This window comes from Scyliorhinus torazame, chromosome 11 (assembly GCF_047496885.1).
Source record: "Scyliorhinus torazame isolate Kashiwa2021f chromosome 11, sScyTor2.1, whole genome shotgun sequence".
Lineage (NCBI taxonomy): Eukaryota > Metazoa > Chordata > Chondrichthyes > Carcharhiniformes > Scyliorhinidae > Scyliorhinus > Scyliorhinus torazame.
Window position 1 is genome coordinate 126687976 of NC_092717.1, and position 16086 is coordinate 126704061.

At 43.8% G+C, this 16086-nt stretch overlaps 1 protein-coding gene and 1 pseudogene across 2 annotated transcripts in view; one reads left to right on the forward strand and one right to left on the reverse strand.

Moving 5' to 3' along the window:
- Positions 1 to 1095: 1095 nt before the first annotated feature.
- lyn (LYN proto-oncogene, Src family tyrosine kinase) overlaps positions 1096 to 16086 on the reverse strand; it is a 167781-nt gene continuing 152790 nt past the window's right edge. For both annotated transcript variants that reach the window (XM_072467747.1, XM_072467746.1), the window contains exons 11-13: positions 8458 to 8611; positions 4195 to 4326; positions 1096 to 3477 (exon numbers count right to left, since the gene is read on the reverse strand). In XM_072467747.1, coding sequence (XP_072323848.1) covers positions 3275 to 3477; positions 4195 to 4326; positions 8458 to 8611 — 489 coding nt within the window. In that variant the 3' untranslated portion in view covers positions 1096 to 3274. The remainder of the gene's footprint in view (positions 3478 to 4194; positions 4327 to 8457; positions 8612 to 16086) is intronic.
- Positions 5938 to 7060, forward strand: LOC140385518 (proteasome subunit beta type-5 pseudogene; annotated as a pseudogene).

The window sequence follows — 16086 nt, forward strand, 5'->3', positions numbered from 1 at the left end:
TCCTAGGAGGAATGTTGCCAGTTTGGAAGGTGCTGTAGCAGCCTTGCTGAGATGCTGCAGTGCACCTTTTAGATGGTACACACTGCTGCCACTGCTTTAGTGGTGGAGGGAATGTTTGGTTAAGGGATGGCTGGGGTGCCAAGCAAAGTGCTTTGACTTGGCTGGAGTCAAACTTTTTGGTTGTTGGAGCTGCATTCCTCCAGGAAAGTAGTGAGCATTGCATCATACAGGACGGGCTTTAGGGGGTCAGGCGGTGAATTACTCACCACAGAATTTCACGCTCTTGACCTGCTCTTGTAGCCACAGTATTTGTATGGCTGGTCCAGTTCAGCTTCTGGCCAATAGTAATCCCCACAGGATATGGATAGTGGGTTTCCAGCAATGGATATGCCATTGAATATAAAGGGGAGATGGTTAGATTCTCTCTTGTTGGAGATAGTATAATCCTGGAACTTCTGTGGCATGAATGTTACTTGCCACCTATCATTCCGCACCTGAATGTTGTCATGGCTTGCTGCATATGGTCAGACGGCTTCAGCAGCTTGGGAGTTGCACGTGGTACCACGTCTGACTAGATTGCACCTGTTTCAAGAGGGTGGTTCCTCTAGCAGTTGCTTTGCAGAAAATGTGTTCCATGTTGGAAAAGGGGCCTGGCTTTGTGGTTTTCTTCCTGGAAAATAGAACTCTAACCAAATTTCTTGTGCAGCATTGTTCAAAATTTCCACTGACTTAGTGATGGCATGAAACTGATCAAGGTTCTGATCTATCATCTGGAATAGTCCCTTTTAACAAGAAGCACTCTTTGAAATCACTTAGTATATTAGTCAGTTCTCCCTTCCGCCTCATGGTGGAGAGGCAGTTATTGATTGGCAATCACTGATTCTCGGTCTGAGTGGAGTTGTTCGGTCACTGGGTCAGCTTATTGGGATTCACTTCAGGAATAAACAATGACAACTTTATTACTTTTGAGCCTTTAGTCCTTTTTTGGAAAAGTGGAAACTGCCTCCTGCAGCCTGTCCAAATTGGAGTTGCCATTGTTAGATGGTAAAGAACCACGGAAAATTGTAGTTGCCCAGGGAATTATGTTGTAAATACTCATGTAATAAATGCCTTTATTCTAGATTAATGTTCATGTTACATAATTCACTGTATATTGCTTTCCACAAACGAAAATAGAAAAAAATTGCACATTTTTACAAAAATAGGGTACACATCTGTTAACACTTCCATTAAAATAGATGGTAAAATTTTATTTTACAAAATACATGGAATAAAATATCATTTACACAGCAATAGAGGAAGAGTGAACATTTCCTAGTTACATAAAAGTTAATCACTTCTGTTAAACTGCATAAACAATTTTTCAGCATTCAACTCGTAATATTTATAATGGAATATTGACCACACCAATGGAGTTTAAATTCTGGAGCCACAGCACTGGATAGCTTTTTAAAAAAAATTGGAATAGGTATAGATTTTGATACACTGTTAACCAACAGCCGGGTGAAATTGTTAACCAATCCCAACAGTCAGATGAAATGATGAACATAAACTATCTTAAAACAAAGGATGTGATGTATAACATTTTAACCCTTTGTGCTATAGTCAGTGCAATATTTATGCAAAACATTTATAAATTGTGTTCTCTATCTACATGTACGATTTTCTGCATTTTGCACATTCACACAGTAAAAAAAGTCATACCATTTCTTCAAAGCTGTCAAAATTAGATTTTTGAGTAGTAAATGTGAAAATCAGCATCTTCAGTAAAAGTGGTACTGAAGTGTTTTTAAAGTAATGAAGTGTTGTTACAAGGATTAAAAATGAATCGAGTGCAATTAGTCTACAGTACACACTATTCAGATGCCTAGTTAGCCAAAGATCAAGGCACTGATTTGCAGTTTATATGAATGGTGTTGTGGAATATAATCTCAAGTGCAGCCCTGTGAAATTAAAAACTGCATTTGACTTTGATCAGATAAATTAACTCCAAACAGAAAACACCAGAATATAATAGTTAAAAATATGACTTAAACTAAGTGAACCTGCTAATGCTAGATTCATTGCAGACACTTTTGTTCTGGTTCTTATATACAAAACTTCCAGTATTTTGCTTAAACTGTTAATTTCCTAAATGTGCTCTATGATCAATATTTGTACTCAAATAGTCTGGATTAAGTACTTGTGCAGCTACTAATGTAAATAATCTTCCACTGCCAGTGTCTTCAGGCAGGTTTAACTTTGTATATTACTTGCCGATTTCGAATCAACTCGGACATCACCACAGGTCATTTTTGTTTTTAATTTAGAGTTCCCAATTCTTTTATTTTTCCCCCAATGAAGGGGCAATTTTCACAGAAATTGTCACAGAATTTACAGTGCAGAAGGAGGCCATTCGTCCCATCGAGTCTGCACAGCTCTTGGAAAGAGCACCCTACCCAAGCCCACACCACCCTATCCCCATAACCCAGTAACCTCATTCAACCAGCACTAAGGGCAATTTTGGACATTAAGGGCAATTTAGCATGGCCAATCCACCTAACCAGCACATCTTTGGACTGTGGGAGGAAACCGGTGCACCCGGAGGAAACCCACGCACACACGGGGAGAACGTGCAGACTCCACACAGACAGTGACCCAGCCGGGAATCGAACCTGGGACCCTGGAGCTGTAAAGCATTTGTGCTAACCACTATGCTACCGTGCTGCCCTATTTTACCGTGACCAATCCACCTACCCTGCACATCTTTGGGTTGTGCGGGTGAGATCTACGCAGACAGTGGGAGAATGCGCAAACTCTACATGGGCAGTGACCCGGGGCCGGGATTAAACCCGGGTCCTTGGTGCCTCAAGGCAGCAGTGCTAACCACTGCACCACTGTGCTGCCCCTACCACAGGTCATTTTAACTGCATCATGAAGTACCTGTGGGCATAAGAGGGCTATGTTCAGGATGAAAGCTTCCATCTGACCAGCCTTGCTTTAAAAAAAAAATGACTCACTACTATTAATATATTCTACTCTTTTTATTTTGTGAAAAGAGCAGAACAGTTTTATCTAACTTTTACTTCTATCCTTTCGACACCTGAACAAACAGCCTCCACAATATTTCCTATGTGATTGGTGTAATGCTGGTCACTTGGTATCATTGAATGTTCTAATTAAGATTCAGTTAGTGGCTTCTTTAATTGGAATTATGTTAGATACATCTGGTGGCAATCAAATGGAAGACTTTCAGACAATTTTAACAGCCTGTACCAGTTGATTTTAAATTCCTCTAAGGCTGTTGTTGGTATTGACCTTCTGTTGCTGTGTAAAAGTCCTCAAGCAGCCCTTTGAGATATTCAAAGGTTGGCCGATCTTCAGCTTTACTCTTCCAACAATCCTTCATGACATCATACAGCTCAATTGGACATTCTTCAGGGCGTGGCATGCGATAACCTCGCCCAATAGCACTTACTACCTCAGTGTTAGACATCCCTAATTAGGAGAGAGAGAAAAATATTTATTTTCTTCAATAATCTGTTTAAAAAAAAATCTGCAATGGAAATATTTAAATCAACATTATTCTCTCATGGTTTAAGCGGTCATCGCTCCACCCAAAAAAACCACAAACAGCATCCATGTCAGAATCCAATCTAGCAATCCCACCTGGTCACAGGATAGCTGTTGTGATGTATGATTTAAAATGTCACTCTTATTGAATGGGATTGTTATGAGATTGGGGCATATTATAGGGACAAAGTAGAGGGTACTTTATTAAAAATAACCATTTTCTTTTTTTGTCACAGATGCCACCTGATGTACTGCTAGTTTGATCCCCAGTGGAATTTAGAGTATTGCAATCGGCCTCAGTAGCAAGGATGAAATGCAGATGATTGCTATTCACAGATCCCTGTTGTAGCAGAGTGCATTTGTGAATGTTGGATAAAAATATGATAAGTTGCTGTGACATCCTTCACTGTAGACTGACTCTGCCCAAGTGGCTGGGTAAAAGACTAGGACAATGTACCAGAGGTCTGTCAGCTTGCAGCAAGAGTTGAGGGGAGTGGAGAAAATGGAAGGCGAAGGATCCTTTGAACAAAAATATTTAAAGCCAAGTCAAATTTCACTGCTGGAGGTTGTCATGCAGAGCAAAGAAAGCGTGCTGTAATATTATACCAGTGGTCAGCAACTGCTTGATGTGGGTTTTCTTACCTGGATATGGAATCTTTCCATATGTGACTATTTCATACAGGAGTATCCCAAAGGACCAAACGTCTGACTTAATTGTGAAAGATCCGTAGCTTATAGCTTCAGGTGCTGTCCATTTAATTGGAAACTTAGCCCCTAAAACATAAAATATACTTTAATTATCTTTTAAATTCAGTTTGCTTTTTGGAACTCAATTGCCTCTTATGTGAGAAATAGGTAAACTGAAATCTGACATTGTACAAGGATAATATTAAACAGCTCTGCGAAAATATAACATTACTGCTCATCTTCCCTTCCCCTATAAACTGCTCAGGAAAATAAATCAAGAAACAAGAGATTGACATTAACAAGAAACAGAAAATGTATCTGTAGAATAGAGTCAAAAGATGGTGTTGGAATCTGCAGGGTCTCAAAATTAAATTGAAACTAAAATTTTCTACTGATATGTTGTCACAACTTATCATATCATAACTCTAACCAATTCTTTCAAGGCTCCATGATAATCCATCACAGCAAGGGGGTTCTGGATTATGGTCATTATTGCTATCAGAGACAACCGCTTGAAAAAGGGGATACATTTCCCTGCCATTAATAATTTTCCCTCTTCGGTATGTGAAAATCACATAAATAGTAATCACATTAATGTGAAAATTATTTCAATGTTTGAGCTAGTACTGCTGTCCAAGAGAAACTGATACCACATTGATACTAAATTTTTCAACACGTCATGAACGCTTTCATCAGCATTTTCTAAACCTAGATGCAACCACAAATTTTTAAAATTATATTCAAACTGCTGTCCAAAATGTGAATCCGCGTTTTAGTAACAGGGCAGCTTCAATTATCCCATCAGGAACATCATCTCAGCTATAATTAAAGTATTTCAGACTAGTTCAGAACAAAAGATGTAGGCCTCATGATCACAAAATGATTATAAACCAGGAGTTTGTGCATTTCCAACCGTACAATCTCACACAGTTCTATGTGATTGTATATCATGCTTTCCATTAAAACGGAGAGATTTTGTGTAACATGTGTTATATTACATTTAACAGCAGAGATGCACATATATCATGCTTAGTGTCTAACAATGCAAGTGAGAATTCAGGTTGACGTCAGTAAGTTTGTTAATTTTCAATCCACACAGGCACTTTCAACAGCTTTGAATGGTTCATCCAACAAAACAGGTCATGATTGTCATGCATCACAAATGTGCTGATATGGATTGCTACTAGTTTTTAAAAAAAATTTAGAGTACCCAATTCATTTTTTCCAATTAAGGGGCAATTTAGCATGGCCAATCCACCTAGCCTGCACATCTTTGGGCTGTGGGGACGAAACCCACGCAAACACGGGGAGAATGTGCAAACTCCACACGGGCAGTGACGTCGGCACCGTGAGGCAGCAGGGCTAACCCACTGCGCCACTGTGCTGCCTGTCACGTGAGAGTACCTTTAAGAAATGGGTGTTTCAGAAATGTACCTTTAAGAAATGGGTGTTTATCAGTGATGTCAGAGAGTGGGTGGAGCTGTGATGTCTGTCAGCGTTTTACTTTCATTTTAGGCCGTTTGCTGCAGGGTGTGTTTTAGTTTCGTTTTCAGAGCTGGATAGCTGCAGTCACAGCCAGAAGGGGTATTAGTCTCTCTCTCTGTAATCTAAAGAATGTAAATCGATCCTTTGGTGATTTAAAACTAATAACTGCTCTCAGTAGTGTCTTTAATTATAGCTGAGATGGTTTTTCCGTTCTAAGATGGCGCTTGCGGAAGTGCTGAGTTGTTTCCAGCTCGGATTGAGTTCCAGGCCGCAGCCGGGACTGGGCCTCGGCCGGGGTCCCGGGCTCGATTTCCTCCTCCCCCCGAGGGAGCGGGAGGTCGAGGGCGGGGAGAGGATCGAGATCCTCCATGGGACAACCACCTTGGGATTCCGGTTTGACCATGGGGTGATTGTGGCAGTGGACTCCCGCGCTACCGCCGGTTCTTATGTGGCGTCCCAGATGGTGAAGAAGGTGATCGAGATCAACCCCTACCTCCTGGGCATGATGGCGGGCGGCGCAGCGGACTGCAGCTTCTGGGAGAGGCTCCTCGCTCGCCAGTGCCGCATCTACGAGCTGAGGAACAAGGAGAGGATCTCTGTGGCTGCCGCCTCCAAGCTGCTGGCCAACATGGTCTACCAGTATAAGGGCATGGGCCTGTCCATGGGCACCATGATTTGTGGCTGGGACAAGCATGCGCCAGGCCTCTATTACGTCGACAGCGAGGGCAATCGGATTTCGAGTCAGGTCTTCTCAGTGGGCTCGGGTTCAGTCTACGCATACGGCATGCTGGATCGGGGCTATCAACATGACATGAGCCCCAAGGAAGCCTACGACCTGGCCAAGCAGGCCATCTACCACGCCACCTACTGTGACGCGTACTCTGGTGGAATAGTCAGCCTCTACCACGTCAAGGAGACTGGCTGGGTGCGCATCTGCCGCGATGATGTCATGGGTCTTCATCAGAAGTACAAGGACGGATGCAAATAGTCTGTTGGGGAGGAAGGGTTGGTTGGTGGTGGGGGGGGGGTTGTGTGTGTGACAGCCTGGAGTGCAGATGTACCCAGGATTATTTGGAAGCACTTGGGTGTTTTGCATTGATGGGCCCACGGAATCACTCTCCAACCTTCTGGGTTTGCTATTTGGAGGCGTTTGACTGAGAGAGGATTCCCTCGAGGTCCTCTGATTCTCTTGCTCCCCCTTCCGGAGTTGGAGCTGTTTGCCCTGGGGAGCAATGGTGATCTTGTTCCCTTCTGCACAGCAATTTCATCAGCAGTTGAGCAGAAGAGTGCCTTTTGCTCTCTTCCCATCCTCTACAAGCTTGGGTGGGGGTGGGGGGGGGGGGGGGGGGGGGGAGAGGGGGAGCGGTGCAAATGCCTTGATCAGACTCAGCTTCATTGTTCACAGTGGGGTTCAGGGGGTTTATGTGGTTGGTGAACACTGTCTCCCGTGTCCCAGTGGACCCCTCCTGCAACCCAACTTTCACTGAAGTGTGTGAGCAGGAGTTTGGAAATGACAAAGGAACTGAGTGAAGATTAGTGGGGAGGGCGAGGATTTCTGTAATGTAGAATGGGAGGAGAGGCTGTGAGATCCATTAAGATGAAGATGTGGGCATTTTACAGTCGCGCCATTGCAAGTTAACACTAACCCACTGTAGCTCTGTTTTTCTCATTTGGAATGGTAATAAATTGTTATATGTAAAACTCAAAAAAAATAAAAAAATAAAATAAATAAATAAAAATTCCTGATGTGCTTCTGTTAAACAGTTTTTAAAAGTCTTATGGATGTTAAAAGCATTATTTAGTGTTGTATTATTTGGGGGTTGTATTTTAATTAATGGTTTCTAAGATGTTCACTATGTTTTAAAAAGGTTAACTTGAGTTCATAGAATAAACATTGTTTTGCTTTAAAAAATACTTTTCCATTTCTGCTGTACCACACCTGTAGAGTGGGCCGTGTGCTCCTCATACCACAATCTATTAAAGGTTGTGGGTCAGGTGAACTCCATGATACACTTTGGGGTTCTCTAAACCCTGGCCCATAAGATGCCCCAGGACTGCATCTAGTTTTTCACCAAATACCTAACCACTCTAGAGTTACCAGGGGGCGTGGGATGATGGAGTCATTGGAAAGACAAAGATTTTTCTCGTATTATTTCTACTAATCCAAAACTAAATTCGTAACAGTTTTGCTATCAACTGACTTTACCACAAAATGTTGCTTATTTGATAAAGGTTCTTTTATTCTGACATCAGGCATGAATAGATATCACTAATTTCCTGGATCGTGAGATAATAAATCCGACGACACTTGCTTGAAAAAGACTACATTTAAAACCAATTGGAAAGAGCCTGGAAGCAATGATTACAGGAAAGTTACAGCAGCTCAGGGGGATTGGACATAAACTGAAAAATAAATCTCCTCTCTGCTTTTAAGATTCACTGAGCCAGGAAAAGTGTAAAGCAAGCTTTTGCCTCATTAAACCCTGGAAAAGTAGTATAAAACATTGTCAATGCCATTTCTGTCAAACAGGGCAGATGGAGAACAAAAATGTTGAGGAAATTCACCCTCAAATTCCTGAAGGGGCACTAAAAGATTTGCTATCTTCCAGTTTTGTTTTACAACCAACATCTTGCTTGAATTATTCTCCATTTATCATCAACCATAAGTTCATACCTGCTTTGTGGAATTAACTTTTGTAAAATTCTCATTCTGCTAAGACTGTTAAAATGTACCTTCTTTGGCTGTGTACTCATCATCTTCAATTATTCGAGCAAGGCCAAAATCAGCAATTTTACACATCAGGTTAGCCGATACCAAAACATTAGCTGCTCGAAGATCTCGATGGATGTAATTTTTTCTTTCAATAAACGCCATTCCCTCTGCAATCTACAATAGAATGGAATGTATTTTAGGAATTAGATCGTCTCTTGCATGTTTCATAGATTTCGTAGAATTTACAGTGCAGAAGGAGGCCATTCGGCCCATCGAGTCTGCACCGGCTCTTGGAAAGAGCACCCTACCCAAGGTCAACACCTCCACCCTATCCCCATAACCCAGTAACCCCACCCAACACTAAGGGCAATTTTGGACACTAAGGGCAATTTATCATGGCCAATCCACCTAACCTGCACATCTTGGATTGTGGAAGGAAACCCACGCACACACGGGGAGGATGTGCAGACTCCGCACAGACAGTGACCCAAGCCGGAATCGAACCTGCGACCCTGGATCTGTGAAGCAATTGTGCTATCCACAATGCTACCGTGCTGCCCTGTTTGATGTTGCAGCATCAAATATTACAAATATCTAATAAACCCATTTGGATATTATGTAATTTCTGGAAATTGAATAAAATACAATCCCCAGTGCAAATCTCGGAGAAGAATTGACATACAATCATGCTAATAAGTATGAATTAGAGATTCAGACTCAAAGTCCTTGTGCTACAACCCAGGTAGTTACATTAGAATTGGGCATGCCATCCTTTTCCAATGCTGACTGTATGGAGCCATAGGGCCATAGAGGCGCCGTAGAAAGATAACAAATTCTAGAGGTCAGTTAAGTACTCCTGCCAATGTGGGTGCATTACTGGAACCCATCTGTCCCATGCAGCAGAAATCCAGCACCTGCTTACAATGGAGACTGGGTCTGCCCAAGTATGCCCCTAACCTCTGCTACTGCTGTGCATCTTCTATCTCGCTGTACCAGTGTTCGACTCTATTCAAGGTCCGAACTGAGTTGGGGCAGTAGGAATGACAGGCATTGAAATTTTGTAAACCACTTAGATAATGCAGGTCCAACTGCTTTGTTTCCCTCTTTATGAAATTCTACTTTAGTCAGTCAGAGGAAATATGTCACACGTTGCGTTTTTTAAAATTCCCATGTGTGACACATTGAATAGATCTGTACTGAATTAAATTTTCTATACTTCTGCCCAGATTTTACTATTCCATTGTAGTTTTGTGCTTAATGGCCCTGTATCAACTTGGTAGTTCTACAAAATTTCAATGCTGGCCCAGAACACATGGGTTTGGTTGGCTGAGCCTCCCTGGCCCATTCGCAGTTGCCCTTCACCTCAGAGAAGAACCCGCACATTCGTGTTCTGGTTAGGTATGGTCTGTGCACAATCTTTAGTTGCATTAGGCTCAACCCTGCGCATGTGGAGGTGAAGTTTGCCCTGTTTAATGCTTCAATCCAGAGTCTCCACCCCCTCTCCCCACCCACCCCCACCTCTGTGCCCAGCTCTTCCTCCCATTTTAAACTCGTTTCATCCAGGGGGGAGCTTACTCTTCCAACAGTCATCCAAAAAGGTCCCCACAGTTCCCTTTCACTAGGTCAGCTGCGTCCAGCAGTTCCTCAACTAGCGCGTGTCCTGGTGTCTGTGGATAAATAGTCATTTCCCTATGGAACAGGATCTTGACCTGTATATACCTCACTTTTGTTCCCTTTAGGTAGTTGGAACCTCTCCACGAGTTCCTCAGGGTCGCTAATCTGCCGTCTGTGTAAAAGTCGCTAATCATCAGTATCTCCGAGTCTCGTCTCCACTTTTGTAAGGCGACGTTCATTATTCCAGGCGTGAATCTGTGGTTGTTACAGATGGGGGCCATAGTGGACATTTCTGATAGACCAAAGTGTTGTCTCATTTGACACCACATTCGGAGCGTGGCTACTACCACTGGCCTTCTGTTTTTGGTCAGGGGATGGAAGTACGGTCGTGATGAAGGCTCGGAGGGACATCCCTATGCAGGAACTCTCCTCCATTTTCACCCATTCTACCCCCATTCCTTCTCCCATCCCCTCACTCTGCTGTGGCCACCCAGTGGTAGAACTGTAGGTTCCCATGCTTATTTTCCTTTGTACTCTTGGATCCTCAGGTTCTCTTCCTCCCCCCTCCCCACCCAACACACACACACAACTGCCATGATTAATTTGTCTACTGTGTTGAAGGCGAAACTTGGGGATGTAGATCAGGAGGGATCTGAACAGGATCGTTTGCACTCTCCCTGCAGCGAGAGTGGGACCTCCACCAGACTCGTCAGGTTCCCTTTTTGGATCAGTTTCCAGTCGTGGGCTATTTGCATCCTCATATATAGCAGTGTATATTTTGTACCTTTGAGAGCAGGTACGACTGATTGATTTCAGCTCTGATCTCTGTGGGACATGCCGCTTACTGAGTCCTATTCAGATAATCAGCTTTCACTTTACAGAGTTCCTGTCTCAACTTTGTGCTCAAAGACTTCAGATCATAAGTAGGTGTTCTCATTATTTCAGACAGCAGCTGCTGGTGTCGATTCTGCTGTTGTTATTTTCAGTTCCCATAGAGTCTAGACTAATCTTTTGTTTGAGATGGACAAGGGCTAAAAAAATAGCATGCAGGCCTATGTACCAGTTCCCGGATAGTGACGAGTAGCTGATCCAAGTAAATCAAAGTCCACACAAGATCAACTTAAAGTGGCCATCCAGATGGCAGAGGGCAGTTTAGCTGCCTGGTGAGTGGCAGGGGGGAGCCAGTGGTCCAGGCAGGCCTAAAGGCCCCAGTGTGCAGCACAAGCCAATGTCGGCTGCCCAGGAGAGCACCACAATACTGAAAAAGACATTTTTTTTGAGTGTAGGTTGTGGAGAACGGGCCCTCCATTTTGAAGCGTCTTCTTCCTCGCTCAATTTCCAATGCATCCTGCTCCTCTTTTCAAAGAGGAAGACATCGGATTTGCCCTCCAGTTTCAAACCCACCTGAGGTATCCTCAATTGGAGGGTGCACCCAGCCTCTTGGGACATTAATGGACTAGCCTAGGGTAAGTCAGAATAAGTGACTTTCTCCACAGTGTCAGACTGAACTGTGGAAGCCCAGAGTGACGTTCAGAAGCCAGCAGGGGAAATCCAACCAATGAAAAATACATTTTGTTCCTCGCCCCAAAATACTGCCAGACCTTCTGAGGATTTAAAAAACTTCTTTCATCTTTAAGTACAGGTACAGGAAACTTCATTGCAAACTGTGCTGTAGCAATTTTGGAAATCAACAACATGCAAGAAAAGCACGGGGTCTGGATCACCCCTTAATCAACGCAAACAGCTTCAGCATCAAACACATTTTGCACTCAAGGGTTTGTATCCTTTTTTAGATACAATAATGTCCACTCAATTGTGAAAATAAACCTCTCCCTATTCCTTTTAAAAACGTGACTGGTAGCTAAAACAAGGAAGAAACCGATTCTCTGCCCTGAGAATATATATGGGCAAGATTTTTAAGATGGCGAGGAGAGATCTCCCAATCTGCCACCCGGAGAATCAGCAGGGAATGCATCCCTGGTGATCATGGCAGTCCCATAGCCACTGAACGCTCATTGACTTGAAACAAGATTTCCACCCATCCATCGGGCAGAGGTCCTGCCTCAGAGAGGTACCGGACAATCCGAATGCTCGGCCGCTCCGTACAGTAGTCCCAGCAGCCAGTGCAGCAGGCGGTCAGAACTACCACAAGTAGTCCCCAGTTTCTAAGTCCAAGCGTCCAGGAACATGCTGGGCATTTTACAGCAAGGAGAGAAGGTAAAGCCCAGGATTGGGGGAGGGGGTAAACTAGAGGGGGCACCCGCCAGGGTAGGTCTTCGGTAAGGGAGCCCAACATGGATTGGGAACCCTCGAGGGAGGAACCCCACTTCTCACCAGAGGCCTGCACAGAGTGACACGCCAGTCTTCCCCTGCCCCCAAATCCTCCCACCAGCCACAAAATTGAGCCAAGTTGGAAAGTGTCCATTAAGTGGACTATTACTGACTACTTAAAGGCTTCAATTAGGGAAAGGACTGGTGGGCCACCCTAGGCCTCACTTGCTCGACATAAAATTACAGATAGGTCAGGTGGCTGGATGGCCACCCGTGGAATCTTTTGTGGGGGGTAGGGGGTTGTAAAATTCTGGTCAGTGTCTTTTCTACTGCAGTGTACTCATTCACAAACTTACTGTAAATGCACAAGGACTAGGAGAACAAACCACAAACCTCCCAGTCACAATACACAAGCAAAATAACTGAATGTAGCCTTGGGGAAGATTCAGAGTTGATGACCAGCATCCTTTGCGTAAATCTATACATATAAATAAATTATGCTGAGCCAGTTAAATCCAAAATGGGAACTTCTTATGACACGAACGTAATTCTTTTGTACAAACAGATGAGAAAAATGCGAGAGTTTGAGATAATCGAAGAATGAGTCCCTATATCGCCAAAGTGACAACAGCCATTGAAGAGCTATTTTTGTGGAGTAGGTGAATGTATTGAAACAAAATGCTGCTCTGTATAATGTGTGGGGGGGATGCTCCATGCATTGGTTTATCTACGTCAGCTACATTATTAGTGAGACACACGATGGGGGAAGTTATTGCAAACCACCTTTATTAAGCAGCATTAGAATGCTCCACAATGATTTTTTTTTAAAAAGTTACTTTCGCAAACAGACCTTTTGCACAAGATTGCATTTTGCTCTGCAATTACTGCAATATCCCCTTTCTGAACAAGGATGAAAACACATTCACCCAACTGTTTCCCCAAAAATCTAAGGGGCACAGATTAGAACATAGTTTTTGTCGTGAGGTTTTGTCGTGTGGTGGTAAACCAGGTGTGGGGATGAGGCAGTGGTATTGTGGTATGTCACTGGATTAGTAATCCAAAGGCCCAGACTAACTGGGGACATGGGTTCAAATCCCATGGATTTGAATATGGCGGAATTTAAATTCAATTATACATCTGGAATTGCAATAATGGTAAATCAAATGTAACAACAGGGTGTGATCTAACAGAAAGGTTTCTAGTGTCATTTCAGGCTGGTTTGGCTGGGAGTTTCTCCTCGGCTCTGTAGGCGAGTTTCCCACCACTACCTAAACACATGTCACGTTTTTGGGCCCTGGGGAGTTTCTCCCCAGTCCAGGCCACACTAAGAATTTTTTCCATTACTGGGGAGTTGAACTCGTTGGTCAGATCAGCTCCTCAGAGATCGGGCCACCATTTTGAAAGGGTGCCCCTGTGAGCTTGAGGGTCCCCCGCACATAGGCAATGTAACCCCCCCCACAGGCAATGTCACTCACTACACCCCCCCAAGTGAGGACACCCGCTATGGGTCGCTGAGAGACTACCGTTTTCAGGCCTTCCTACCTCCCCTTTTACCCCCCCCCCCCCCAACATTCTGGAGGCCCCTTCATACCCACCCTTCACCTCCTCCAACCCTCCTTTCATGGGCATGGCCCCCTCAAGCACTGGCCCATGGCAGTGCTCCTGCAGCACCACCTGGTCACCTTGGCAGTGCTAAGGTGCCCAGGTGCCTCCTGCCCTGACCATCCAGTGCCACCCAATGGCCTGGAAGATCCAGTGTCAGCACGGTTATGTGGCTTCTTATCTGGTTAGATCTCGCTAGGCGCAATAGCTGTTGGGAAGCCAGAGGGAGGCCTTTCCCTGCATCTACCGACTGCGCCCTGCTCCAATTCTGGCAGGATGTGGCCGGTATGATGAGTGCAGTTATCCATTTAAACAAAAAGGATAAAATTAAAATGAATAAGATGTTTTTAAATAAATTTAGTGTACACAACTCTTTTTGTCCCCCACATGGGGGACAATTTAGCATGGCCAATCAACCTACCCTGCACATCTTTTGGTTTGTGGGGGTGAGACCCACGGAGACACGGGGAGAATGTGCAAACTTCACACGTATAGTTACCCGGGATCGAACCCGGGTCCTCGGCGCCATGTGGCAGCAAAAATGAATAGTAAACGAGTCAAAATTATTGCTACATTTGCCTGCACTGTCACCTAATAATAAAACAACTGTTAAAACAACCCTTCTTTCTCATTTATATAGAAACAGATAAAATCATTAAATCGTTTGCCAAACTTTGGTAGGTTTGCTGACTTCCTCCATTCAACTCCTGAAGGTACTTAATGAAGCTGGGGTATAAATCTACAATGCTGGCACTGTCCTTCAAATTCTTGATATCACATCATCCAAATACTCAGTTCAGGGGAACAGTGGCAGCTGATCAGGGAATTGTCATAATTGTGTTATGATTTCAGTTGAGACCAATGACAAGTTTTAGAGTTTTTTTAAGAATTTGGAAACCCGGGTATTTATTCAAAGAATGAAGCATGAACGTTCACTGTTGAAAACAAAATAATTTTTCTGAACCACAATCACGGAACACTTAAGGCAGCCCACCTCACCGGTCTTCCACCCTGCGGTGGGTTCCCCAGCAGCCAGGCGAGCCAGGTGTGCTAAAGCCCTTGACTTTGGCGGGGCCTGAAGATCCCACTGGCAGCCAATGGCTTGTCGCAGGAAAACTCACTACTGGGGGTGGGCCCAAACCCAACCTTAGCATCTACCTTTTAACTTAAATAGTGTGATGTTAAAGATATGAAAAGTACAATGAGCTCAGTCATTTGTAATCTATCACTTTACCTTCAACACTCATTATACGTACAACCCCCTCCTCGCTCCCCTCCCCCCCTCACTCACTCGCCTGCCCCCCCCATATTCATGTAGGGGTTAAGATATCTTGGGCTTTTCACTTAATCCTAGCAGGTTATCCATCAAATAGGTGGGCGACACCTCTTTCTCCTCCTCCATTTCCCCCCACCCCCACTTCTAGAAAAGAGGCAATAGGAAGTGGGGGGGGGGTGGGGGGGGGGGGGGGGGAAAGAGAAAGAAAGAGGTGCAGTGGTGGATCTAGCCATCTCTGCAGCTGCCAGTCGAGACCCTATCGCCTCCACAAGATTCCACTTGGTTTTCTTGTTAAAGTCAGAATGCTATCTAGTCATGCAATAAGCCCACATGGTTGGAACCAAGCCAACAGAGGCAGCTGTATCTATGCATCATTGACTTTTACCCAGTAATTTACCCAGCATACCTAAAATACAGTGAACACAATAATTTTGGAAAGGCATTTAGAAAAGGAGTAAAATTCAAAACAACATGGAAAGAAATCATACATACTTTTCATTAAAAGACCAGAAGAATTCTATTTAAATTCAAATTGAAGGTTAAAAGTAGTAATCACAGATCCTATGAAGTAAGGAAGCTTATTGACACAAACCCTTTATGGGGGTATGGTGAAGGAGAGGAAAGAGTTCAATGACCCAGACCCCCCAGCTACAAGTGTAGTCTAGCTCCAGTCACATTCAATGCTGCTTGTATGTTGAACAGGTACCAACAAATGGGTAAAACACATCGGTTTTCAAAACATGTACATTATGCTCCAGTAATATTTAGATCAGCAAGTGTTCATTTTCTCAGTTCCCATTTTTGATGCACTTGCGGGAAGTATGAGTAGTGTTACATTTTTTTTTCTCCCAATTTGGTGCGTTTGAACTAATGAAACTTAAAAATT